This window comes from Pimephales promelas, chromosome 6 (genome assembly GCF_988280905.1).
Source record: "Pimephales promelas chromosome 6, fPimPro1.hap1.1, whole genome shotgun sequence".
NCBI classification, from domain to species: domain Eukaryota; kingdom Metazoa; phylum Chordata; class Actinopteri; order Cypriniformes; family Leuciscidae; genus Pimephales; species Pimephales promelas.
The window spans coordinates 28,814,656-28,840,975 of NC_142774.1; the positions used below are offsets into that span (position 1 = coordinate 28,814,656).

At 38.5% G+C, this 26,320-nt stretch overlaps 1 protein-coding gene across 3 annotated transcripts in view; it reads right to left on the bottom strand.

Moving 5' to 3' along the window:
- Positions 1 to 26,320, bottom strand: part of pax5 (paired box 5) — a 60,312-nt gene that overhangs the window by 13,877 nt on the left and 20,115 nt on the right. For 2 of the 3 annotated variants that reach the window (XM_089132345.1, XM_089132346.1), the window contains exons 6-7: positions 19,647 to 19,828; positions 5,732 to 5,861 (exon numbers count right to left, since the gene is read on the bottom strand). In XM_089132345.1, the coding sequence (XP_088988471.1) occupies positions 5,732 to 5,861; positions 19,647 to 19,828 (312 nt within the window). The remainder of the gene's footprint in view (positions 1 to 5,731; positions 5,862 to 19,646; positions 19,829 to 26,320) is intronic. The other variant, XM_089132347.1, reaches the window with a different exon arrangement.

The window sequence follows — 26,320 nt, forward strand, 5'->3', positions numbered from 1 at the left end:
TAGCACACCTTTAAGCTCCGCTTTTAAAAAAACAAACAAGCAAAAAACAGTCTACAGGGTCAATATTTTATTATATAAGCACTGTTTGTTTTTGAGGTGTAATAGAACGTTTGGAAATGAAACCGATGACGTGAGGTCAGACTTACTATACTGTAACAAACAGAGATTCTGATAAATATCCTACAATGAGTTTCTATGTGGAATCAACATTAAATAATTTTTTTTCATTATAAATAAATACATAAAACATTTGAAAACAACAAAGGCCTGTCATCATGGAACGAAGGTTCTTGTTTTAATTTCCGACCAAAAGTATGAGTATGATATTGCTTTTACGCAACAGTACAAAAAACTAAAAGTTAATATTGAAATATACTTCGTTACTTTGTGAATTTTTGTTCCGCAAATGAACAATTTCCAAATGAAGCCTAACCCGAAGTGACAGTTGTCAGTCTCTGACACAGTAATGATGTTCCTAAATGAATCTGGCGTTTTGAATGAATCTGTTGAATAAATTATATTTAATGGCTCACTCATAAACACGCCACTTTTCGCCACAAATTGGCGTATTAATATAACCTGAGGAACACTCAGGTTGGAGTGTTACAGCACTCTTTGGAGCATTTTTAGAAGTGTGCATACATTTATGACCATTTTTCTTATTAATAAAGTTTCAATTAAAGACTAGTGTAATTTAAAAGCCGCAAGTGTTCACATTTCAAAGCCAATGAAACTTGGATCTATGCTGTAGCTTATTAAATCTGATAAGTGACATCTCATGAGCTTGGTAAACTAGCAACATCCTGTATAACCATTCTGATTAATACAGCCATCTCATTTTATGTCACATCACAAATCTGCCTTTGCCCCAGTAATAGTGTCTCTGGTATAATTATACACTGATGTATGACAGGGTCTGGTTGTCTCTACTGTTAGTGTAAAAAAAATACATGTCCTGTGTCACCCTCAGGCCTGAGAGGAAATAAAAAGAGAGAATCACGTCATTGAAATTGAAAGGTAAAAAATGAAGCTCTTTAGGCACAGGTAACTGACTCACATGTGGCAACAGTCACTATAGACTAAGACAATTGATTAGAGTTAATTAAAAAACAAACAAGGATGTATTATTGAAAATATTAACAAGAGATTTAACTTGTCCATTTTACAAAGATCACTGGGCAGTTTCTAAATTTAATTCTCTCTCTCTCTCTCTTTCTCTCTCTCTCTCTCTCTCTCTTTCTGTTGTATGGATGTATAACTGTATTAGGCTACATGACATGGCTGTCAGAGTGAATCATCTCTCAGTCTGCACATGGTGCTGATCTGTAGACTGCAGCCCATTCATCATAATAAACACCATCACCCTCAGTTCATCCATCCTCTTCAACACGCCACCATTTAAGCCGCTGTAGGGCCTGTGAGGTGGAGGGAGGCGAGAACAGAATCAGAGGAGGGAATACTTTATCAGAGCTTAAAAAACATGATAGAGAAGATGAGAGAATGAATAAGAGCGATTGAGGCAAGGTGGAGAATAACTGGAGGAAAAGGAGCATTAGGATGGGAAGAGGTGAAAAGTGTGGACAGAGAAATATTTCAAATACCCATTTTTGTGTGACCTTTGGATAAAATAAACTCATTGTTCAGTGACTGTTTCTATGTTTGCAGGTATGTGAAGTTGAAAATGATATAACAGTCAAGAAAACATATACATTTTTAAAATATGTTAAAAAAGACGATTCCGGTCCTCGAATCTGATTGCTCAAGCAGAGTTCCAACAGCACTGAAACAAACAGTTTTTCAGTTATACCTCTTTCTGCTGGTTACATCATTACGTCGGTGGGTTGCTGCAAGTGACTGTCTTTACGAGTTGAGTCTACCGATTGTTCAAAAGCGCTAATTCATTCAAGAATGACACAAGGGAGCTGTCTTTATGAATAAGTCATTGAATCATTCACTCAACAGGGGCTGGATTCACAAAACATTATTAAAATTATTCTTATCAGCCATTTAAGAAAAGAACTCAAGAATAGTTCATATAAAAGAATATTTTGTTTTCTCAAAAAAAGACTCTTTAAATCAATTATTGTAAATAACCTCTTAAAGTTAGAATATTATTGTCTTAATTTCTTAAATGAAAGATGTTGTTTACTGAATTTATTGGTCTGTTTCGAATATCAAGGATTTTTTAAATAACACAAATAAGAGGTACTTAACACCAAAGTCATTTTCTTGTTAAGATTAAAATAAAATCAGGAACATTCTGACAAACTTCTTACACTGTAAAAAAAATATTTTTGGTTTATCTTAAAAAAATAAGAAACCTGGTAGCCTTAAAATTTTAAGTTCATTGAAATGGAAAAATTGAGTTAATACAATGGAGATTAATTTAATCACTAGAAACTCAAAATATTATGTTATCTGAACTACATAAATGATCTAAGTTGATTTGACAAAAGAAAAAATGTTGTGATTACAAATCATGAAAATATTTTTTTTTACATTGTAGAATTTCTTAACTTCTCTCTTAAAAAGATTTTCATGAATCCAGCCAGGTTCGTTTACAAATGGGAACAAAAACGAAATACCACCTACTGTGTTGCTCAGAGTTGCACATGTTTAGTTCTTCTGCTTTTAACATTTGAAACTATTTTAATGTACCTAACCAAAACAGACAAACTTGCAATATCTACCAATACAAACTTGAAAATTGAAATTGCAGTGATATTGCTTATTGGGGGTGTAATGGTACACGTATTCTTACCAATTTTTTTTTTTGTTATGGGTCTTTCTGTTTGGTACGTAGTTGTATCGAACGAATATAGTGTGTACAGAACTGTAAATGTTTAAAATTCATGCAAGAATTCCATTTTGCATAAAGGATTATCAAGACAGCAAGCGAGTCTACTGTATGTTTAACTTCGCAAAGACGCAGACTTAAATAAACGAGTGCGCGTCAAATAGGCGAAGCGGATTAGAAGGGGAGCACAATAATTCTAACCTTATCCTTAAATATTTTGCAAACATATTTTGAATCTAAAAGTGTAAGCACTTCAAATCCCTTCCACAATTACAACAGCACCATACACTGACAGACTCTTTTATTAAAAGACAAACATACTGTTTAATAAAAATACTTTTTCTCATGCTGTTCCGAAAACAGCAAGCAGCAAAACTGTAAATGTTTCCAACATTTAAAATATATATGTGACCACTTGTCCCAGTGAAAATGTACCTTGCCCAGACCTTACACAGTTACATAGAGTCTCACTCTCTCTCTGTTCTGCTGGTTGCCATGTTAGGGAGTTATCCATGTTAGGTGACAGGAAGACATTAGTGAAGTCTGGATACTAATCCACTCTGGGTCAGTGGACAGGGCAACAGCGAGGGACCGAGAGAGAGAGATGGACTATTCAGAGGTAGAACAGACAAGGCCTCGTCCTCTGAGAGACATTGTCAGAAGAGAGAAGAATGAAAGAGGGTAGACAGGAAAAAAATGTTCTTGTCCAAAAGAGATCAAATCTGGGTCCGGTGGGTAGTTCACATGCTGTGACACATTGAGCAGTGGTGCTAATGTGGTCAATGCAAGTTTGAGTCCGGCTTGTGTCACCCAGAAAAAAGCAACAACCATTCATTCATATTTAATTGTATTTGCATGACTGTATGATTTGTAAATTGATTTAAAAAATGATCATTTTTATTTTTTGTGATCTGCCAATAGGGGGCGCCATTATGCAAACATGAGGAACTCAATCCAGTCTTTTCACATGGTCCATTATGAGACAAGCTCTGCTTGTAATCCATTCTGGCTCTCTGTCCTTCTACACACACGCTCACACACACACACACACCGTGTAGATGTACAGGTTTCGCTCTACCTTGTCAGATGGTGCACAAATCCCAATTCCATGATTCCCTCGTTAGGGCTCCTGTCCAAGCAGCTCTTAATTAGCGCTCCCTTACTCCCAAATGGAGTGAGCGAGTAAGGGAGAGGAGGAGATGTGTATATAGTAATTACAGGTCTCCATCCACTCCCTCTGTCCCTTAGGAAATAGAGTCTGAATCTGAATCACTGAGCACTGTTTAACAGGTCTGATAACACTCATCTCACCCCTGGGCTGCCCACAGCAAGCTGAACCACAATCAGGTGGTTCTACTTCATGTTTAACACAGCTATTATAACAGGAAAGCCTTGCGGATCTCAGATCAGCACTTCAGCTGTTAGCTCTTACTGGAAGGAATGAGGTTGGTTTTTATTTTACTTTTCTGTTTGCTATAAAAAAGGTCATACACTGTAAAATATATATATTGTTGGTTTAACTTAAAAAAGTAACCTGGTTGCCTTAAAATTTTAAGTTGATTTAACTGGAGTTAATACAATGAAGGAGATCAATTTAATCATCAGAAACTCAAAATAATAAGTTATCTCAACTAAATAAATTATTTAAGTTGATTCGACAAAAGAAAAAATGTTGCGATAACAAATCTTGAAAATACTTTTTACAGTAAACACTGCTTTAGAGAAATGCTGTACCATACCTTTGACAAGTTCTTTTTATATATAGATTTTAATGTTGTACCCTTATCCTGAACTTAAACTCAAACTCAAGTCAAATTATGCAAATTGTGTGAAATTATTATTTAATTGTGCAAATTGGTCTTATTTTGAAATGCAAAAGTAATTTCCATCACAGAATGCTATTACGTAATTTGCTCATAATTTGAGATGTGGTGAAAATGACACTATTGTGGGAATTGTCATTACTCCATGATGCATGTACAGTAAGTGTACTGTTGGATGTTATTGGACAAATCAAATTAATTAATTAAATAAAAAAAGTCTCACTTTTTTAATGAATTGTTAAGTATAAAACATGTTTTGATAAATTTAAGCCTTACCTGGTTTGCTTGTTGAATGCATTCAAATGACATTTATTTTTATTTATCCTCTAAACACAGCTATAGATGTGCATAAACATTAATTACTTGTAGTTACTACTACTAGTTATAGAAATGATCAAATCTGATGTATGCCCTGTCTGAAAGTGCAACTTCCCAGATTTTCAACCCGCTTTGTATTGTTACAATGTCGGTAGTATGTGTAAATGAACAATATTTACTTGTTTACTGGTGGTAACCAAAAGTAAACATTTACTCTTTGAATTCTTGGACCTGGGAACAATACAAGTTGGTACCATCATTACTAAAAGTTTGCTAAGAGGTATTTCCTACTAAAGCAAGTTGGTATTTGACTATGGTAAGCGTATCCATAGCAGACTGGTGGGAGTGACCTTGGATGGCAACTTGCCCAGTGAATTATGAGCATTGTTTTCTACCTATTTGGCAAAAGGTAGCCTATTTGAACCTATTTTTCAAGTAGCAATGATTTCCAAAAGGTTTCCACCTATCTATTGTATACGCAGCCAAGTTTTATTGAAAGCTCATTTTGCCAGCAGTCATGCTGGCATTTCAACATTTAGTCACATGTAAATCAACATCATGGATCAAGGTTGAACCATTGTTGAAGTTTGTTTCGCGATGATATTTCAACATTCAGGTGACTGAAAATGTTGACGGTTGGTAGTGCAGACTGTAGTTAGAGTTTTTCTCATGTAGCTCCAGTTGTGCTCACTGTCGTTAGCAATCGAAATAAACTGTAAAGGTTGGTCACATGCTGACTGGGATGGGTTGCAAACATCTGGAAAGAAGTTTTTATTTTATATAGTTTGCTTACCGGACACTAGTGGATACGATTGAGGTCCCGCAACAGTGGAACCCAACTCTGCTCCTGTCTGATTGGCCAAGCTGTTCTTCATCTCCTCCAATCCACCAGCCAGAGATGCCATAGCCGAGTAATCAGACGTCTATGGAAACAGATTTCATTAGATGGCTATATTGGAAGAAAATCAACTTCATGCATTTACTTTGTATGTTAACCCTCATCTGTTCTGCTCACTGTTTGCATGTGTATCCAAAATATAATAACACACAGGTACATAGTCAACACTAATGAGTAGAGGTGGCACAGATTCAGGTGATGTATGTGGCCGACCTCAGACTGACCCCGCTTGTGTGCTTTCATGACCAATTACTTACAATGATCTCTGTCCCACCCCACACCCACAGCGATTTATCTCCATTGGTGGTAATGGGGTTTGTCACTCAGGTGTGGATGTGGTTTGATGGCAGAGTTTGGAAAGTGGATGTCGCTTCTGTTTTAGTGCAGGAGGAGGTTATTAATAACCCTGATTAGGTGTGAATTAAACTTCAACAAAATCCTGATGATACACCTGCCCCTGCTGTTACCGTACAGTCTGTGCTCTTATACTATTGGAAATAATCTTTTTCAGAACTGATTCCATTTGGGATCAAAAGACAAAATACTTGTACCACATACTTTGATTTCAAGGTTGTGGCTTTAAACACGTTTAAAATTTGCAGTCTTTCTCTTCAGGAAAAAAAAAAAAGTCAAAGTTTTCTTCACTAAACCACAATTCATTGCTTTCATCAATTGTGATGTAACAAATATTCCTGTATTTCTTTTCAATAGGGAGTGGGAGTTTCCTCTAAATGACCTAAGAGACAATTGTCAAATTCTTATCTAATACACAGGTTAAGCAGGATGTTTGTTTATGTTTGTGTATGAATGTATGTGTGTATCCCAGTGACCCCTTAAACACCTCAGTGCTCATCACCACGGCGAGGGCAGTAGACTGTGACCTTACCAATCACAGCTCAGGCCGTCCACTTCCTCTCTCTCTCTCTCTCTCTTTTCATCCCTGACTCCTTCCCACTGTCTATTTCTCTCTGTTTCAGTCATTCAGTCTGAGATAGGCATTTCCTCTCTATTTATGCAGCTCGCACCCACCCCCTCATCATGTGTGTATGTAGATGGGAAGGTTAGCGCTAGTAATTGGGGATTATGAAGTTTGGCCCTACCTCTGACAGCAGCCTAGTGAAGATGGATGATTCTCATTTTAGCCTGTAAATGTTGTCAATTCTGAAGCTACGCAACCCATCAGCGACCATGATGCATAAACACACACACACACACACGCATTTCACATATAGACGTGGCACACATACACCACAGCTGGGGCAGAGATTGGAGCGAGGCCAGACGTAGAGAGAGGATAAGGTTGGTAAAAATGGCTGTCAACAAGGAATGGAGTTTGTAAAATAAATTGAGATGAAAAGAAGAAAAAAAGGGTAAGAGAAATACCAAAAAAAAAAAAAAACTTTAATTGATTTTGACTAAATAACAAGCGCACAGCCTTACTGAAACTTCCATTTCAACTGTATTCCTTGTTCTCACAATTTCTCTCTGGGGTCACGGTTTTCTCGGGGGTCGTTTTTGACACAGCCCCTCTGTAATGGCTCTCCTCTTCGCGCACATCAATAACAGATGAGGCCCCTAATCGCGCGACACCAAAATAATTTCACCCCAACCCGCAGCCACATTTACATAATAGTATTTCCTCTCAGATGCTCTTTCTCTCTTCCATTCCCTCTATCTCCCTTCCTCTATTTTCCCCTCAGCTTGTACGCATTGTCTCCTAGAAGTGCCTGTAAACTGCACTATGTGTGTGTGGAACTGAGACAGAGTGATGGGGGAGGTATTTAGCAGTGCATGCAGTATTAAATGAGCCTGACTGGCAGGGAGGCATTTATTGGTGAGCTCCTCTGGAGCAAAGAGTCGCGGCTCTCAGCATGTATAACACACGCGCACACACAATTTTAAATGCTTTATTTGAGACAATGTTATTTCCATAGCTTTTTGGATAAAGATTATATTTAAAGGCACAATGTCATCATTTACATCATTTACTTTTTGAAGAACGTTTCAGCAGTTTTTGTCCATGAAATGACAATGAAAGTAAGTGGGGTCCAAAACAACATTGGACAACATTGTATAGCAACATATCTTCTTTTTTGTTTGCTGAAGAAAGAAGGACATACAGGTTTGTAAAGACTTGAGTAAATGACTGACAACAGAATGTTTATTTTTTACACACCGTTAAGTATTGACGGTGTTTAATTTTAAGTAACAATCTTTACATGAGCTCACTTATGTTTTCTTTTTTTATTATTACTGTAGAAAGAGTACGGGAAATGATAGAGAGAATAGGATAAGGACACAAGACTCAAACTCCACATGAAGGGCTTTCGCGCCGAAGGAACCTACTCATAGTTCCTAGAACTATTGGCGGAAGTGCCTGCTTTTTGGCGTATTCACACCACAGGAACTGGACACCTTTTGAGGAACTAAATTAGCTCCTAATTCAGAGTAGGGTCTAACCCACCACAGTAGGAACTACCTGTGACGCAAGTGTGCGCTGATTAGCCGAAACACCATTCATTCTCCATTTAAAAAAAAAGCTGTGTACACACACAGATCATAGCTAATATATTTACTCCACTAACTAACTAATCTCGAACATGGAAAACGGTGATAGATGGACCTCTCAACCTTTACACTAGTCAAGTCAAGTCAAATTTATTTATATAGCGCTTTTCACAATACAGATTGTATCAAAGCAGCTTCACAGTGATAACATGAAAGTAGTACAACACAGATCAATAATATTGTTAAATATTAAATATTAAATAACCCCAACTAAGCAAGCCAAAAGCAAGGCGACAATGGCAAGGAACCAAAACTCCATCTGATAGCTCTATAGCTCTTTCTTCTTCAACACTAAGAAGAAAATCTGACGCGACTTTTAGGGAACCAAGCAAACCATGATTATGTGTTTGTGCTCAGCTAGCAACATTTGGCAACAACCACACTGCAAACGCTAATACTTTTTCATATACTGTCTACTTACTTTGTATAACAATTCTATCTAATAACATATTAGACAAGACTGTGAAACAGATCGGTCTTTGTCAGACACGTGGGTTTGTTGTGTGTGACGTCACCGCGGCGCCATTTTTTAGGTATCGCTACTGACTGAGCATTGAAGAGATTACGAAAGTAGGGATAACAAGTAAATAACTCGCAAATCTGCAGGAGCACAAGAAAACTGAGAAAATGCCGTACTGCAATAAACTCAATAAATATGGCAGGTACCGAGAAATTGTCATCTATTCAGAACATAGATCCATATATGAGTGCTGATCCCGCATTGCTTTCTCATTCTCATATTTGAGCATTGTCAACTATCTTGTTTATGGTATAAGTGCATATCACGTTACCAGTGAACAATTTAAAAACTATACATCTCTTAAAGCCCGTGGACATTTCACCAAGTTATTGTATCCTTCGGTAGGAATGTAAATAAATCCTGTAAAGTTAGTAACAGCAAAGATAGGTTTGCTGTATTGATGATGATGATAGTTTCATGTTAAGGATGGTTTTTTTTGAAAAAAAGAATGAAAAAAAACTATTCTCCAACAACAGAATACCTCAGCATCGATACCTTACAAATGGCGGCTACGCCCATAATGCGAGTGTGACGTCACTTGACAAAGACCGATTGTAAAATAAAGATGGAGAATGGGAACACTGAGTTACTACTGGCGGTATGCAACCAGGAAAATGGTTCTGGGGGAACATTTAGTTCTTGGGGAACTACTTTGTTTGCTAGTGCCTAGAACTAAGTTTCTAGAACTACCTGGTGCGAAAGGCCCTATACACATCATGGCTCCGTAACTGCTATGGTGTAGGGGACTGATCATCTGCTTGTGACATGTGCAACACAGGTTCAACGTGCCTATGGCTAAATTTATGCAAAATTATATTACATACTTCTAGCAGGTTTCAAAGTGAAATGTCCTATGAGTGGTGCTCTTTTTAATCGGTAACAGATGTGAACACATTTTTTTAGTTGTTAGTTTTGTTGAAACTTTTTTGTTGTAATGTTGTAAGGTGAGTGGCGCTAAAATATTAATGCTCGATTGCATTTGAAACTGACATGCCACCTACGCTAATTCCTACTCTATACCTAAACCAATAGTGTTAACAAAAGCTTTTTCATCATGACTTGTGTTACAAAGGACATGGGTGCAATGCTGTACCAGGTGAGCTACCAAGCAAGTTTACTACATCAAAATATCTATACATATGGAGCTGAATATGTGTGGCAAATTTATTAGTTTACAAATCATGCACTATGGGTGATCTGTATGTTCACTTATGTTCTAAGTAATTTTTTTTAATTGATATTTTAAAAAAAATGCCCCTTGTAATCATAATTTTGCGAAAAGTAATCAAAGTTGTTGGTTTTTACTGCCACTATGTTGATTTCAGCTGGAAACTTCAGTAAATTGTATTTATAGTTACATTTTTGGAGTTTTGCAAAAATGGAGGCATGACCTGCTTCATGTCCCATTCCCCGGCCCATATATTATCCTTAATCTTGTACTTTTGCTATACTTTCATATAATATAAAAGCAAAAGCCCCCAAAATGAAAATGCTTTGGCCCGAGTAAGTCAAACACAACTGCGTGCATTTTTTTTTTTTTTTGCTCTGATCTCAATATTTTCTATTTTCCTCTAAAGTTTGTTTTTATGAATTAATATATTCTGGTGCCTTTTTCTCTTTGGTCTCTTGGTCTGAGTAATTAGACCAAAAAGCTGAGTAATTAGTTCAGTCTAAGGGTTGTTGGGCTGTTGATGTATCTTTGGCATAATATAAAGAGAAGGAAAGAGGAAATTCAAATGAAAAGACTCTCACGAGCGTGCAGTTTTATATGCCCCCCCTTGAAGTGCAGGACACTAATTAATAGATCTGCCAGTGCTTAATGGTCCTTCCAGCACCACAAACTGGGAGATGGAGAGAGCAAATGAGAGGAGAAGTGAAAAAAATGGAAAAGAGGTGGAGAAAGGGTGCGGGAGGGGAGGATGAAAGATGAAAAAATAAATTTCATCACTATAGATATAGTTTGTGGGTAAATTTATTGGTGGAGAGAAAAGAGAAACAACATTTTATGTTTACCATCACAGCAGATGGGGGATAAATAGGTATTTAATTATACATATATATATATATATATATATATATATATACTTTTTTCTTGCTGTGTATGTAAAACTTCCAATGATCCAATGAGGTATATACGTAGTACATGGAGCTTTTTGATCTTGATGTAACTTGCTCAGCCATCATATCATCCTCACCTGTCACAGTACAGACTCACAGGATCTACTGACTTTAAGTATCAATCAGACATAAATATCAAGTGACCAATTATTAATTGGCCATCCCCTTCCGGTCAACCACCATGGGACCTTTTTTCGGAAAAATATTATATGGTAGTCAATGGCGAGAGACAACAAATATTTTGATCTCGTTTGAATTGTGCCCTGAATTACACATATGATGTTTGTCAATTTAAAACATACATTTTAAAGTAAAGAAAGTCGCAGTTTGATGTAAAACCGTTGAGGTAAGACTGCTACGTGTTATGTCTTCATGACAAGAAGCACAAGCTAGTAGAATTCTCTCAATAAACTTTTTAATAACTGATGTACAAGCAGAATAACATGCAAGCACATGTAAGCACAAGCACAGTGTTCACTCTCCTTCTTCACTCTTTTACTACAGCACATATCTCTCAGCTAAGGCGCTTGAGTGCCACCTAGTGGATTATTAACGTAAGGATATCACATTTTCCCTTCTTAGTTAAATGAATTCTTCCTGTAGCCAACAATTGACATGAAATATAAACAAAGAAAATCCAACCCGTAATGTATCAACAATTTCACAAGTATAAGAATACACTAAGCAACACATTACATGAATACAAAGGTGCATTTAAACAATGTGAACAAAACTACTCAACTGCTATTCAGTCCTTGAATATTTATGCGTGTGTAATGTGTGCAAAAGTCCATGTCAATTTCTGAGACTAATAAACATAGTCCTTTAGCCAACCTGGCTCACGTCTTTGACGTGTCCCACGTGAACAAGCATCAGAAGACACTGAGTTTCCAGACAGTGGAACTTGAGAAGGAATCAGGTTTCCTGCATTTGTGGTCAGTCTATTATCTGTTGCATTAGTCGGCACAGATGCAAGACACGATGCATGCCACTTCTTTCCATCATCCAAGAGGTAGGTGTAAGGACCAACTTTTTCTCTAACCTCAACTGGAGGAGTGAATCGTGGGTGTCCTTTTGGTACATGCACTGACTTTTTTATACGCACTTTATCCCCTTTTCGGAAAGAAGAATGATGCACTCGATGCTTGTTATCGAAACGAGATTTCATGACATCCTGACGTGCTGAAACGCGTTTCTGCAGCTCTTTAGATTCACGGCCAGAAGGTGAGGGTTTCAGAACATTGAGGCGAGTACGCATTTTCCTCCCATGAAGCAATTCAAAGGGGGAAACACCTGTCACAGCATGAGGTGTAGCACGATAGATTTGCAGGAAGTCAGTTACTGTTTCTTTCCATGGTGCTGATTGTAGGATTGCTGATTGAATTGTACTTTTCAGAACTCTGTGGAAGCGTTCAATAGCTCCATTCGCAGCCGGATGATACACTGATGTGCGAATGTGCTTAATATCTCTGTTTTTCAGGAAAGCCGCGAACTCTGGCGAAGTAAACTGAGGCCCATTATCACTCACCAGAGTGGTCGGGTTCCCATGTCTGCTGAAGACGGAGGTAAGAAAAGCAATCACCTGTTTTGTTGCAATAGATGCAGTAAAGGCTACCTCAGGCCATTTACTATAGTAGTCAGTGAGTGTCAGAGCGTATCGACAGTCCCAGACAGCAGTCTCGAAAGGACCCACAATGTCTATTCCCAGCTTTTCCCAAGGTGCAGATGGTAACGGAACAGGCTGGAGGGGCACAGCAGAGGTTTTCGCAGTTTTGTCCAGGGAAAGACATAACTGACAAGCGGTAATCTTTTGTTCCACAAGTGTGTCCATTCTGGGCCACCAATACATGTCACGCAGGCGTTGCTTTGTTCTTACAATCCCCTGGTGGCCTTCATGTGCAATGCGAATCAGTGACTCACGAAGTTCTCCAGGTACCACCAGTCTAGACCCTCTAAACACAAAATCAGCTTGCACACTGAACTCATGTCTCAGTTTGTAATATGGGCGTAGAACAGGATCCAGAGCAGCAGAAGATGGAGGCCATCCACGGGTAATTTGTGTGCGAAGTGCAGAGAGTTCCGAACAACTAGCAGAGGCAGCAGCAAATTCATCCTGAGATATGGCAGTCGGACCAGTGGACAGGAAAGCAACAAATTCGGGCTCTGTATCTGGCTCAGCATCCGAAGTCAGAGGCAAGGGCAGGCGGGACAAACAGTCTGCAGTGTAATTTTGAGATCCAGCACGATACTCAACAGTGTAATTAAAACAGAGCAACCGAGCAGCCCACCGAGCTATGCGCATGCCAGCTCTATCAGTCCCTTTTGTGGTCAGTAACGTCGTCAAGGCTTGATGGTCAGTCCGCAGAGTAAATTTGCGACCCCACAGGTATGTCCGCCACTTCTCCACTGCCCAAACGCATGCCAGAGCCTCCTTTTCGACAGTGGAGTATTTTTGTTCAGCTGGGGTGAGTGTTCTGGATGCAAAAGCGACAGTACGTTCTTGACCATCAGTGCTTATTTGTGCAAAGACACCACCTAGTCCGTAGGCAGACGCATCAGTAGAAATGACCACTGGCAGCCCCGGGTCAAACAGTGCAAGAGCAGGACTGTTTACAAGAAGCTTTTTGACTTCAGCTAAGCTTTGTTGAGCTTCATCGGACCAATGAAATCCACTCTCATCTCTCAGGCAAGCACGCAGAGGCATCACTACGGAAGCGAAATTAGGAATGAACTTGTTGTACCATGAGAGAAGACCCAGCAGGGAACGTAACTGAACAGCATCTGATGGCGCAGGTGCATTGATTATTGCAGAGAGATGTTCCTGATCCAGCTGAATACCCTGTGATGTCACCATATGTCCTAAAAACTTCAAGCTCTTTTTTCTGAATTGACATTTAGACTCATTCAACACCAACCCAGCATCTTTGAGACGTTGCAGCACATTCTCTAGTGCTTGATCATGCTCCTGTAGTGAGCGTCCCCACACGATGATGTCATCTAGATAGTTCGCAACGTTCTGGAGTCCTTTTAGAATGACAACCATCATCTTTTGGAATGCAGATGGAGCGGATGCCAAACCATAAGGTACCCTGCGGAACCTGAAGAGGCCCTCGTGCGTAATGAATGCGGTTAGGTCCCGGCTGTCGTCATGAAGAGGTACCTGATGATATGCACTTTCTAAGTCGATAGTTGAAAATACAGTTGCACCTTGCAGTAATGTCATCATCTCCTCCATGTGTGGCAATGGGTAGCTGTCTACTATAACTGCCTTGTTGGGCCCTCGCAGATCCACACACATGCGGATGCCCCCTGTTTTCTTTTGGACCACAACAATTGGTGAAACCCATGGAGAGGAGTCAATTCTTTCAATTACACCAGCATGCAAGAGTCGTTCCAGTTCGGCGGAAACAGCATCTCTGACAGAAAAAGGTAAGCGACGCAATTTGTGTCTGACAGGAGGAACAGAGTCAGAAATGTTTACCTTGTGTGTAAAGTTTTTTACACAGCCCAATGCAGTACGCTGTGACGGAGGAGTGGAGAGGGCACAAACTGAAGCGGATTGTGGTGGCGGCAGCACAGTGTTTCCGTCAAATCGAAGCTGGAGTCCCTTAATCAGGTCCATGCCTAACAAGGCTGTGCCATTGTCAACAATGAAGAAATGTGCAGGGCAGGTAATGCCATATTTAGACACTGTTGCAGGTAAACATCCAAGCACTGAAATTGGTTCTTGCAAGTAAGTGACTAAACGGGCAGATGGTGCTTGTAATGGCACAGTGCGAAAGTGCTGCTCATACAATTGTTTCGGCAGAATGGACACTGATGAACCAGAGTCGACTGTGAGTTGAAGAGACACAGGTGTAACAGCACACATAGCATTTATAGTTACATCACACATCAAGCGATCAGATGTTCCAGGTAGATGGAGAACACAAACCTCTGGTAATTCAACTGAATGCACTGAACGAGTAGGAGCAGAACGGCAGACACGTGCAAAATGTCCAGTCTTATTACAATTTTTACATTTAGCAGATGCAGCAGGGCAGTTCTGTGCGTTTGCAAGATGTCCAGTGGACCCACAGCGAAAGCATGTCCGAGCTGAAGAAGCAGTATGAGGTTTTGATGAGGTACGTGTTTTGAATTTGGCCTTTGAATGCTGTCGTTCAGACACAGAGGTTGCATGTATGGCTTGTACTGGAGCAGAAGTACTTGTAGTCATCGATTTTGCCTGTGCATCAGCGGCCTCTAGCTGCGTGGAAATTGTAATTGCAGTCTCTAGTGTCAATTTAGATTCCATTAATAATCTTTCCCGAATGCGAGGGTTAGCAATATTCTCTACCAGCTGGTCACGCAGCATATCATCAAGACTGTCATCAAATTCACATGTAGTTGCCAAATCTCTCAATGCAGCAATATATTGCAGTACCGTTTCATCTGTCCTCTGCACTCGTTTCCTGAAGGCATGTCTTTCCACGACCACATTTCGTTTTGGAATGAAATGCTCCTTCAAAGCTTTAACAGCAGATGCAAGATTGTCACCGGTATCAGGCAATGTATAAAATAGTCTCTGACCTTCAGTTCCGAGGCAATGAAGAAGTAAAGCCCGTTTTCTGGCTTCTGGCCAGGAATCTCCAGTAGCATTGATGACTAGCATGTAATTCTCAAACATCCTCAGCCATGTTACAAGTGGTATAGCAGGCTCACCGGGACAAGGCAAAAATGGACTGGGAAACGGAGCACTAACTGATGCCATCCTCAGGAAATCTTGTGAGAATAAATCCCATCCTCGTCGCCAATTTTGTTATGTCTTCATGACAAGAAGCACAAGCTAGTAGAATTCTCTCAATAAACTTTTTAATAACTGATGTACAAGCAGAATAACATGCAAGCACATGTAAGCACAAGCACAGTGTTCACTCTCCTTCTTCACTCTTTTACTACAGCACATATCTCTCAGCTAAGGCGCTTGAGTGCCACCTAGTGGATTATTAACGTAAGGATATCACACTACGTAATTACAAAGACTACAAACCCCAAAGGCGCACATTTCTCTCAATGTAGCTAACTTTACTGAGGCTAATGTCTGTCATTGTTTCTATAGTCTTACGTTATAATCGTAGCGTTACGCCGTCATGCCTGAGTGTTTTGTTCCAAACTGCACACACACGAGCAGCGGATCTTGCTCGTTGTTTCGCTTCCCGGGAGATGTAGTTCATTAAGCGATTTTCACATAAAGCTAAATGTTACTCTTCTGTTTTATGACAAACTGCAACGTTTTTGACTTTCAGTATTATCTTTTAAATTGACAAACATCATATGTGTAATTCAGGGCACAGTTCAGACTGAATAAAAAGATTATTGTCTCTTGCCATTGACTACCACACATATTTTTTCCGAAATAAGGACCCATGAGCCGGAAGCGGAGGGGCGGGACTTAGGCTCTCTATAGGAATTATGCTGCCTTTAAGTGGTATCGGAATTATTGTAAATATGAATTTCTTAGTTGGAAATTGGACACGAATGGACTCTCACGTCGTATAAACTTTGACACAGTTGAGAACTATTGCTATAGTGACTGTTAAGTTATTTTTTTTACACATCTACATTCCTTTCTCTTGCCATTATTACAGTCATGTATATTTACATAATAACCATTTGATGCATGTTGTATGCATTTTATACAGCAGAGAGCTTTATTTGATCTTAGAAACACTCCTAGAAACGATTCCAACTCAAACCTTCCAACTTGAAGGTTTTAAATTTGATTGAAAGATTTTTCAGAAGCTAAGTGGTGGTGACGTTGAAGTCATGTGACCATGGTGTAGTTCATTAATAGACTAAATAGCTTTTACCTCTGACGATTGTATTTAGGGTTCAAAATTCATAAAAACTTTGTTCATTTGCAAGGATTATACGAACAACCTGTGTAAGATGAACTTGTTGGTCACCTGTTCCTTCGCTTTTTGTCGAAGGAAACATAGTGATGCTATTTCCGGGTTGGTCTAAAAAATATGTCATCCTCCAGAATGGATGGATGGGTTAATGAATGGGTGGATGGATGAATATCGCTACATTGAAGTCATGTGACCATGGTGTAGTTCATTAATAGACTATGTAGCTTTTACCTCTGACAATTGTATATAGGCTTCAAAATTCAAACTTTGTTCATTTGCAAGGTTCATTTCTGCAATAATCCAAAAGCCAGTGGGAAAATCCTCTTTTCTTTTTGTCGAAGGAAAGAGAGTGATGCTATTTCCGGGTTGGTCTAAAAAATATGTCATCCTCCAGAATGGATGGATGGGTTAATGAATGGATGGATGGATGAATATCGCTACTTCGAAATGGCTGAAAGACATGCTGTGCCACCATGAGGTTTAGTTACAACATCCAAAAGAAAGGGATAACATGTTGGATTTCTGACATCAGAAAGATGCAGAAGTTTGGAATAAGACTTGAAGTTTGAATTCTGAAAGTTGCATTTCATTTTCATAGTACTCTTATTTTAAAAGAGATGGGAAGATTCAAATATCATGATTTGACTTAAAATGACAGGTGCTGAATAAACAGATTATTTGAGAATACAATTATTTGACAGTAATCCGATTGATTTGGTCATATTAAATAAAATTCATTCATTTTGATGTCACTACATGAAGCACACTCATACCTTATCTAAGAAAATGGTGTAATCACATCATTGTTTTTGTAATTGAGCCCTTATGTAACCAAATTAAAACAGCAGCTACAGGGAAAAAGAACTAAATCAAGTCCCAAGTTCATTTCCTGCCTCTGTTAGACACAAACACACTCAACAGATTCGAGCTCTCTATTATTTCTCTCTCCTTCAGCAACATTCACAGGTTAGACTGTCAGCGGAGGGAAAACAACCTGCCAGTCAATCACCTAAGACCGTTTAGCATACCTCTCTCATACAATCTAATTTCTAAAAAAAAAAAGAGACAGCTCCAGATTCCCAGTTCTCAGTTTGTCTGATCGTTTGTGCCACAACAAACCTGACTCACACACACACCCAGGGGATGTGGATTGACCCTAAGGTTAATGCCCTGCTCAGTAGCCTTTGACCCTGCCAGCCTCAGCGCTCAGTGGTGAAATGGACAGAGGAATTATGGGGTCTTTCAGACAAGTCTATAGAACTCTGACACTGGCCTTGTGTGAGTGTGTGTGTGTGTGCCTGAATGAATGTGGGGGGGATAGCATTTGACTTTTGAGTGACATCTTTGACTGACTGTTCTTGTGGACAGTTTTTATGCAATGTGATCGTTTGTTTGTGCATGCAGCTGTACTTTTGCATCTTGTCTGCTATGTGTTAGCATTTACACAAACCCAGCACTGACCAGAATGGAAACGACAGGCCCATTTTGATCCAAAAGGGATTCCCCTCTCCAAAAATGGCAAAAAAAAGTGTCTAAATCGCTGTGGTATAAATAGTCTATTCACAAGTTGGCCAGCCCAGTGAAGTCACACTATTCGAAGATCATTTGCTATAAACTGCAACTGTTGTCATCACGTACCCTCCCTCATGTCGCTCTAAATTTAGGCCCTAGGTCACTCTTTTCAGAATGTCAAAGCTGCTATTTTTCATTCAATGAATGTGCAGTAGCTCTCCAGTTTATTTGCAATTAAACACTACCGGTCAAAAGAAAAAATATTTTAAAGCTGCATTTTTATTTGACCAAATATAAAGTAAAAACAGTAATATTTTTTTTTTTTAAATCTATCTGAAAATATTTTTTAAAATGTAATCCACTGTAAAAAAATATTTTCAAGATTTGTTATCACAACATTTTTTTCTTAATTTATTTAGTTGAGATAACTTATTATTTTGAGTTTCTGATGATTAAATGAATCTCCTTCATTGTATTAACACACTTTTTCCAGTTCAATCAACTTAAAATTTTAAGACAACCAGGTTACATACTTTTTTAAGTTAAACCAACAATATTTTTTTTTCAATGTGTAATGGCAAAGTTGAAAATTCAGCAGCTATTACTTCAGTCTTCAGTCAACATGATCCTTCAGAAATCATTCTGATATTGCGATTTTGTGCTTGGGTGATGATTTATGTTATGTTTTATCTCAAATATGTGAGTCACCCAGGACTGCCACTAGTGCCTGTTTAAAAATGATGTGGACAGCAGTTAAAAGAAATGATCCTAAAAGCTCATTTATGAACATTAACATTTATGAAACCCTCGTCTTACAGTATGAAATATTTTTGTGATGATAATAATTACAGAATGTACCTAATGTGGACATAGAAACATAATTCCATGTGTGTGAGTAACTTTTGCAAGCTAATAAACAAGTGTTTGCTACTTAACCCTAAACCTCTACACATTGCTGGGACTTAATCTCACCCTAAAACTCGATAGAGGACAGATCAGCACCAGCGGGGTCAAGGCCCCAGAATTAGCTTAAAGAGGTGAAAGGTCAGCATTAGCTTCAGTGTGGGGGCACATAGGTCAACAGCAGGGTTGGGACAGGGTCAAGAAATATTGGCAGCCAGGCAAGGGCAAGCTTGAGTTTTCAGAGGAGGTGCACACAACCACTGTGGCAGGAGACACGCCCCTACCCCCCAGCCCTTACCTGGGCGGGCTTGTAGCTGATGCTGTCAGGGACGGGGTAAATGTCGGGATAGGGCTGTTGATCAAAGACATGGTCCAATACCTCGAGCTGCTGCGGCGTAAAGAGCTCTCCGCGCATCTGCTTCCGCAAGAAGTCCCGCCCTGAATGGGCGTGGCCATTCGCCAAAGGAGAATCCTGTAGAGCTGGAGAGAGATTCACACAGATTTTATGAAGTAGTAATAATATACAAAGTAAAATGGACAAAAGTAGGACATTTAAGAATCAGAGTGCATATTAAGCACAAGCCATGTGTTTTGGATGTAATAATAATAATAAACCAACTTACAATAAGGTTCTATACATGAATTCACCATTATTTTGTTTATTGTTAATCTATGGGTGTTTCAACTTCAGGCACTTTTATGCGCCAGGGTTTGATTTTTATTCGAACCAATAGATTTCAACTTTTATTTAAAGGATCCTTTTATCGTTTATTTTTGCTAATTTATAAATGGCTTTTAAGTTTAGATTTTATTATCGGAGTCTTGTCCCCAGCCCAGACTTTTAATAATATAATAAAAATTCAAATTCATCATAAAAAAATATTATAACATTTTTAGATCTATGATAATCTAAACAAAAGTTGAAGAATTTTCATAAATATTTCAAATATTACAGCTGTCTATTAGTTTTGATGTCATTTCCACCACACCAAAAATTCTGCTCCTATAAAAAAATAAATAAAAAAATAAAGTACTTGTAGGCCAAGGAAACAACAGTCAATAAAAATATGCTTGAGATGAAAAATGAGACGTGGTGTTTGAAGAAAACGTCTAATAATGAAAGTAAGCACATACTTTGAGAAGAATATTTGGTTTCACTTTATTTTGATGTTCCCTTTTACACATTCTGTTATCTATAAGTAATGTTACACCTACATGTCTATACTCGTCTCATTAGAGTGTTATAGAGTATTAATAGACTGGTAGGGTTAGGGATAGAATAAGTTGACATGTACTTCCAAAGTTACTAGTCAGAAGTATGTCTTTGAGGACGCATCATTAAGAGTTGGCAGATAATAAGCAGACAGTCTACTAATACTCTAATGAGAGTTAGTTGACATGTAGTTGCAAAGTTACTTATAGTCAACAGAATGTTCAAAAGGGACCATCAGAATAAAGTGTTACCGAATATTTTTATTGGCACCGTATCCAATCAAAATGTCATTTTTTTTAAATTATGCAAAAATTGTGACAATATTATTTGATTTTGTGTAAATAGTTGAAAAATTTTTTCCATAGGAGATTTAGAATATAGGTTTAGAACGATATTAGGGTGAGTAAATGTGAACTATCATTTGTTGACTTAAATAATGGTACCAAACCATCTTACAAGTCAACCACTTTAATCTAATTTGTTTTAACATAGGCTAATTGTGAGGATCAGAAACTCTAGCTGCATCCTAAATTGTATGTAGTATGTACTACATATACCTATATGAACTTACTTAACCGTTACAATCGCCATGTTAGCATTGTCATGTGACCATATGGCATAATTTGGTTTGCCAATCATGACTTCTCTCCCATGGCCAAATGGGATAGTAAAGTGTCCATTGGATGCACACATCAGAATCGCTCCATAGTATGTCATGGGTACTTTCTCACTCTTTTATGATCACTGCGAATTTTCACGTTTTTTTGCCTGCTATATAGTAGGCTAGAGAAGGGGAGAAACGGGGCCTGACATATGAATTATAATAGTGATTTATTTCTCTTTGTCATCAGGATCATAAAGGTACTTGAACTTTTTTTCAAAACCAACAGACAGAGTCAAGCACACATACAGGCACACAAACAGATTCCTGGACTTGTGTCGTCCTCTCTGAGCGAGTGTTAAGGCAGCGTGTGAGTCAGTTATTACTGGGCTGTTGAGTTTCTGAAGAGACAATTATAAGAGCTGAGAAAGCTACAGCCCTCAAATGATTACAAGGTGAGAAAAGAGAGAGAGAGGGGGGGATGAAAAAAGAAGAATAGAAACGAAAATCCCTGATATAGAGCCAATTCATTTCTTCAAAATGCCTCTGAGAGGTTATTCTAGGGAGTTTGAGTCAGAGGCCAGAGCAATCCCCACAAAACGAGAAAGAGAGAGAGAGAGATGGAGGGATAGAAGGATAAAATTCCAGGCAGACAAAGCTGCTATCCTAACATTCCCCTTTCCTCCTTCATTTGAACACAGAAATCGATCCATTTGAATGTGAATTCAGATCCAGTTTACTGCCGCCTGCGGTTATTTAAAAGAAAGATCTGCTAGTCACTGATGGCGTGAAGGTCCCATGTGTCTCTAATACACCTCAACGCCAGGACTTACTTAAATGCTCTCTCTCTCACAGACACACACACAGAACGCACAGAGAGTGTATGATCTCCAGTGTTTTGACCCTCTTAATCCCAGCGGTCAGTGTGTCTGATAGAATTCAATTGATCAATCATGTCTGTGAGATGGCACCATTTCAGCAGGTTTATTGCTTTCCACTCTTCTCAAAGACTGTCCACTGACGGCACACACACACACACACATACACAAAAGATGGATGAAAGGTTGGATCTTGGTTTTGAAAAGAAGGGCTGTTTGTAAACCCCAACTCTCAGGAGTGTTTGTGTGCTTCGCTTATATTTGTGCACATGGTTGTTTATTTATGCATCAGTAGGGACTAAAACATCTGAGACCACTAGGGAAAAATGCATTTATTTAGCATTCTAATTTCATACAACATTTTCCTCATTACAAATTGTACTATCAGATAAATACCGATAAAGGATTTTGAAGGCCGATACCGATACAAATATTTGTTGGTTTTAAAATCCGATATTCCGATATATTGGCCGATATTTTTTTCCAGAAACGCGCAACAAAACATTACAGTAACAGATTTCCCTAACATTAGTTATTTGTAGTTATTTATGAATTTTAACTAAAATAATTTGATAATGCATTTTAAAAAGAAACTTGTTTTGTCACAACAGAACAGACTGTTGAAAGTGGCATTAGCTAGCTTTGTGGTTAGCTTGTCTCTGATGAGCCATAATTTAGCAATGGATAACGTCACACTGCAAATTGTAAAATATACATTTTCAATATAACAGGCCAAGGAGAGATGATACGTCTCTGTCACGCGCTATTAAAGAAATACTTCAGTCACATTGTCAAAAGTTAAAAGGACAGTCAGTCAACTACACTGTAACAACGTAACGTAACTATTACTAGCTAATTCTGCTTCACTCTCGGCTTATTTAACAGCAGCAAAACTGGACATGATGGTCACAAATTTTGTCATGCTTATTTGAGAACTGATGGGCATGTTCTTTTAATTGTTATTCAAGCAATGTAATGAGTGTTGCCAACAGGGACTGTGTAGAGTGCCCTCTGGTGGACAAACTATACAACTCCAACACTCATGACATGGTTCAAACGTGTTTCGTCCATTTTTATTTTATTTTTGAAATATTCATTTATCAGCCATTATAACTGCCGATACCGATAGTTTGGAAAATGCCTAATATCGGACGATATATCGGTCTGGCTCTAATTTCTTTGTAATTGGGTTTTCCCCTTTTCTTTCAGAGACAGCAGCACTCAAGCTGTCATAAATTCCATAATTTGTTAATTATATATTATATTATATATTTTCTTTTTCATCATAACTTTCTGTTGTGTTTCAAAATCCTAATCAAAACCCTTACAGGTTTCAATAAACCAAGTCTTAGATTTTAATCCCACTGAAACATCTATAAAGATGCAGTCATATTAATGAAATTTCACCAGATTTCACAGAGCAAAAAAAAAGTCTATTGTCAAAAGTGTAGCGATGTATGAAGCACAGCTCACACAGAAGTCAAATTCAAACCAAGCAGCTTTCTATTGGTCAACGTGGCTGACTTGAACCCATTACAAAATCTGTGTGGGGAAATCTTTTGCCCTCATGCGAAATCCCCAATCACATGGATTCCTATTGAAGTCACTGTGTGAAATGTGAAGAACAACAGCAAATGTGACTGCACCTTAGACGTAAGAACATATGCCTATTGTTTCTTCCAAAGCTTCAGGCGTCCACAAACATATCCTAAAACATAGCCATTGAGTGTCAAAACATTATATGGACTTTTTTTAGTTGTTATTATTACACAGATACGTGTTTATCTGTGACTGCTTGCGTGTATATTATGTGTGTAACTTTCACAGTGTCAGCCACCATGTGTGAAATGCAATTTCAGACACATCTGGAGACGCACTCAGCCATATCAGAGCAAAAGAGAGACAGTAAGAAGAGAGGTCGCCGATATAGCTATTTTTCACCAAATTTAAACAAACACCATACCAGCATCATGGTTAACCAACCTTCCTCGTGTTAAGTTTCGAACCCCACAAACCCACACGCACACAAACAGAATCATTGGTCTTAGGTATTCAGATGTTCTCTGGCCTTTTGTCTTTCAGCCTCTGAACCTGCTATAGGGAACCACTCTCTGTAACCAGACACAATACAGCCCAGCTGCATTCAGGGTTAACCCCACTATTCACACACACACACACAGAAGGAGAACGGAGGAGAGGCATCTTCCTTGCTTCAAAAGCAGAAACAATAGCAACAATGAGATCACCGTTGTGCCCCCTCTGTCTTTTTCTGTCTTCCTCTCTCTTTCTCTCAGGGGTGAGGTTGAAGGTTTTTGGTGCAGAAAAAACTGTTTGGCTGATTTCTTATGCAATTGTGTGTGTTTGTGTTTGTGTGTGTGTGTGTGTGTGTGTGTGTGTGTGTGTGTGCGCGCGCGTGTGCCAACCTTGACAGATCAAAGTATAAGTCTCTGAAAGGAGGATACCAACCTTTAACAAATCCCACTGTTATCATCTATCCCCTATCCTCCCTCTCTCCCTCTCTCTCTCTCACTCAACCTCTCTTTCACAATCCCCCCACCTTATTAAAAATTTCCCTATCTTCCATTCAGAATATTCCGAGATAAAAATGACTGAAATGAAACTGGACAAGAAGTGAACATATTAAACAGCAGAGGAAATCACGTCTGTCCTGATGATGTCCACTGCCAATGCAAACATCCCGGTTTGGTTTGTGAAATTGAACAGAATAACAACCATAAATGTGTATAATTTTTCTGTTTAACTTTTTTCCGCCCTTCACTTGTTGAAATTTTTTACATTAAAGGAAGGTTTCTTTATTGTTTCAGGGGGCAAAGAGAACATTGTCCGACCCCTTCTGCCCCGTACCACAGGCCTCCTGTCTTTCTTTATTCTATTTCTCCTTTCCTCCACTCCTCCCCTCGTCTATTCCTCCTCCGTTCTTAGAGAATGGGCAGACACAATGCTTCTGTTCTAGAGGCCCCACGAGTCAAGTTCTCTCTTTCAGATCACTTCCCTTGGGTCAAAGGGCACCAGTGGGCTTTCCCCAAACACACACACACACACACACTAAGCCATCCAAACCCTCTGCCACTTCCTTTCCTGCTTGTGTGCAGCTGGAAATCATGGTGTCTTGCTTCACTAAACATGTATTTGGTCTCCCTCTCCCTTTTTGAAAGCATTACCACTCAGCATAGAAATTCCTAGTGTTACATAGATGCAATTTACTGAAGTACATGAAAAACATCTTTATTTAATTTCTCACTTTTGCAGCCTGGGTATCGATAGAAATTTCCCAATTCAACACTGATTCACAAGCTCTGTTTCAGTTATAATGTCCATTTTGCAAACATATAAGAAAGAAAATTCTCTCTCTGCTAATGCTGTATATTATACAGGGCAGTGATTCAGACTGATTGAAATGAGTAACTGATATTTTATTCATTAAAACCATTCATTAAAACAACCGGCTAACAAAAGTCAATCACTTTCTGAATTGAGCTACTCTGGTTGCGATGTTTTAATTCACTAAAAAGAACCTGTTCATATGACTCATTCATTTTAGGAATCGGTTTACACTTTTCATGCAGTATGTTTTTGATTCACTATAAAGAGCAAGGTTATAAGAGTAATTTTTTGTTGCAGGAATTGGTACACTTTTCACGCTGTATGTTTTTGATTCATTACAAAGAACAAGCTTAACCGAGTCATTCGTTGCAGTAATTGGTCTACACTCACTGTTAGACCTTACCAGGTTTTTTACAGTAAAATACTGGCAACACTGTTGCCAGTAATTTACTGTAAAAATGCACTAAAACTCAAGTTAACTAAAAAACACAACTTATTAGTTTTAGTGCATTTTTACAGTAAATTACTGGCAACAGTGTTGCCAGTATTTTACTGTAAAAAAAACCTGGTAAGGTCTAACAGTACTGGTCTCACTCTATGCTTTTGATTCACTAAAAAGAATCAGCTCATGAGACTTATTCACTTCAGGAATCGCTTACACTGGTCACACTGTATGTTTTTGATTCACTAAAAAAAGATGTCTCATAAGACTCATTTCTTTTATGTACTGTTTTTTCGTGCTGTATGTTTTTGAATCACTAAAATGAGCTGGCTCATAAGACTTGTTCGCTTTAGGAATCGTTTACACTGGTTGTGGTATTTGTTTCTGATTCACTATACTGTAAATAACTGACTCATAAGAGTCATTTGTATGCATGTGCAAATTGTTTGTTATACAAAGTTTTGGCGGTGTTTGAGAAAAGTATTCATGTCAT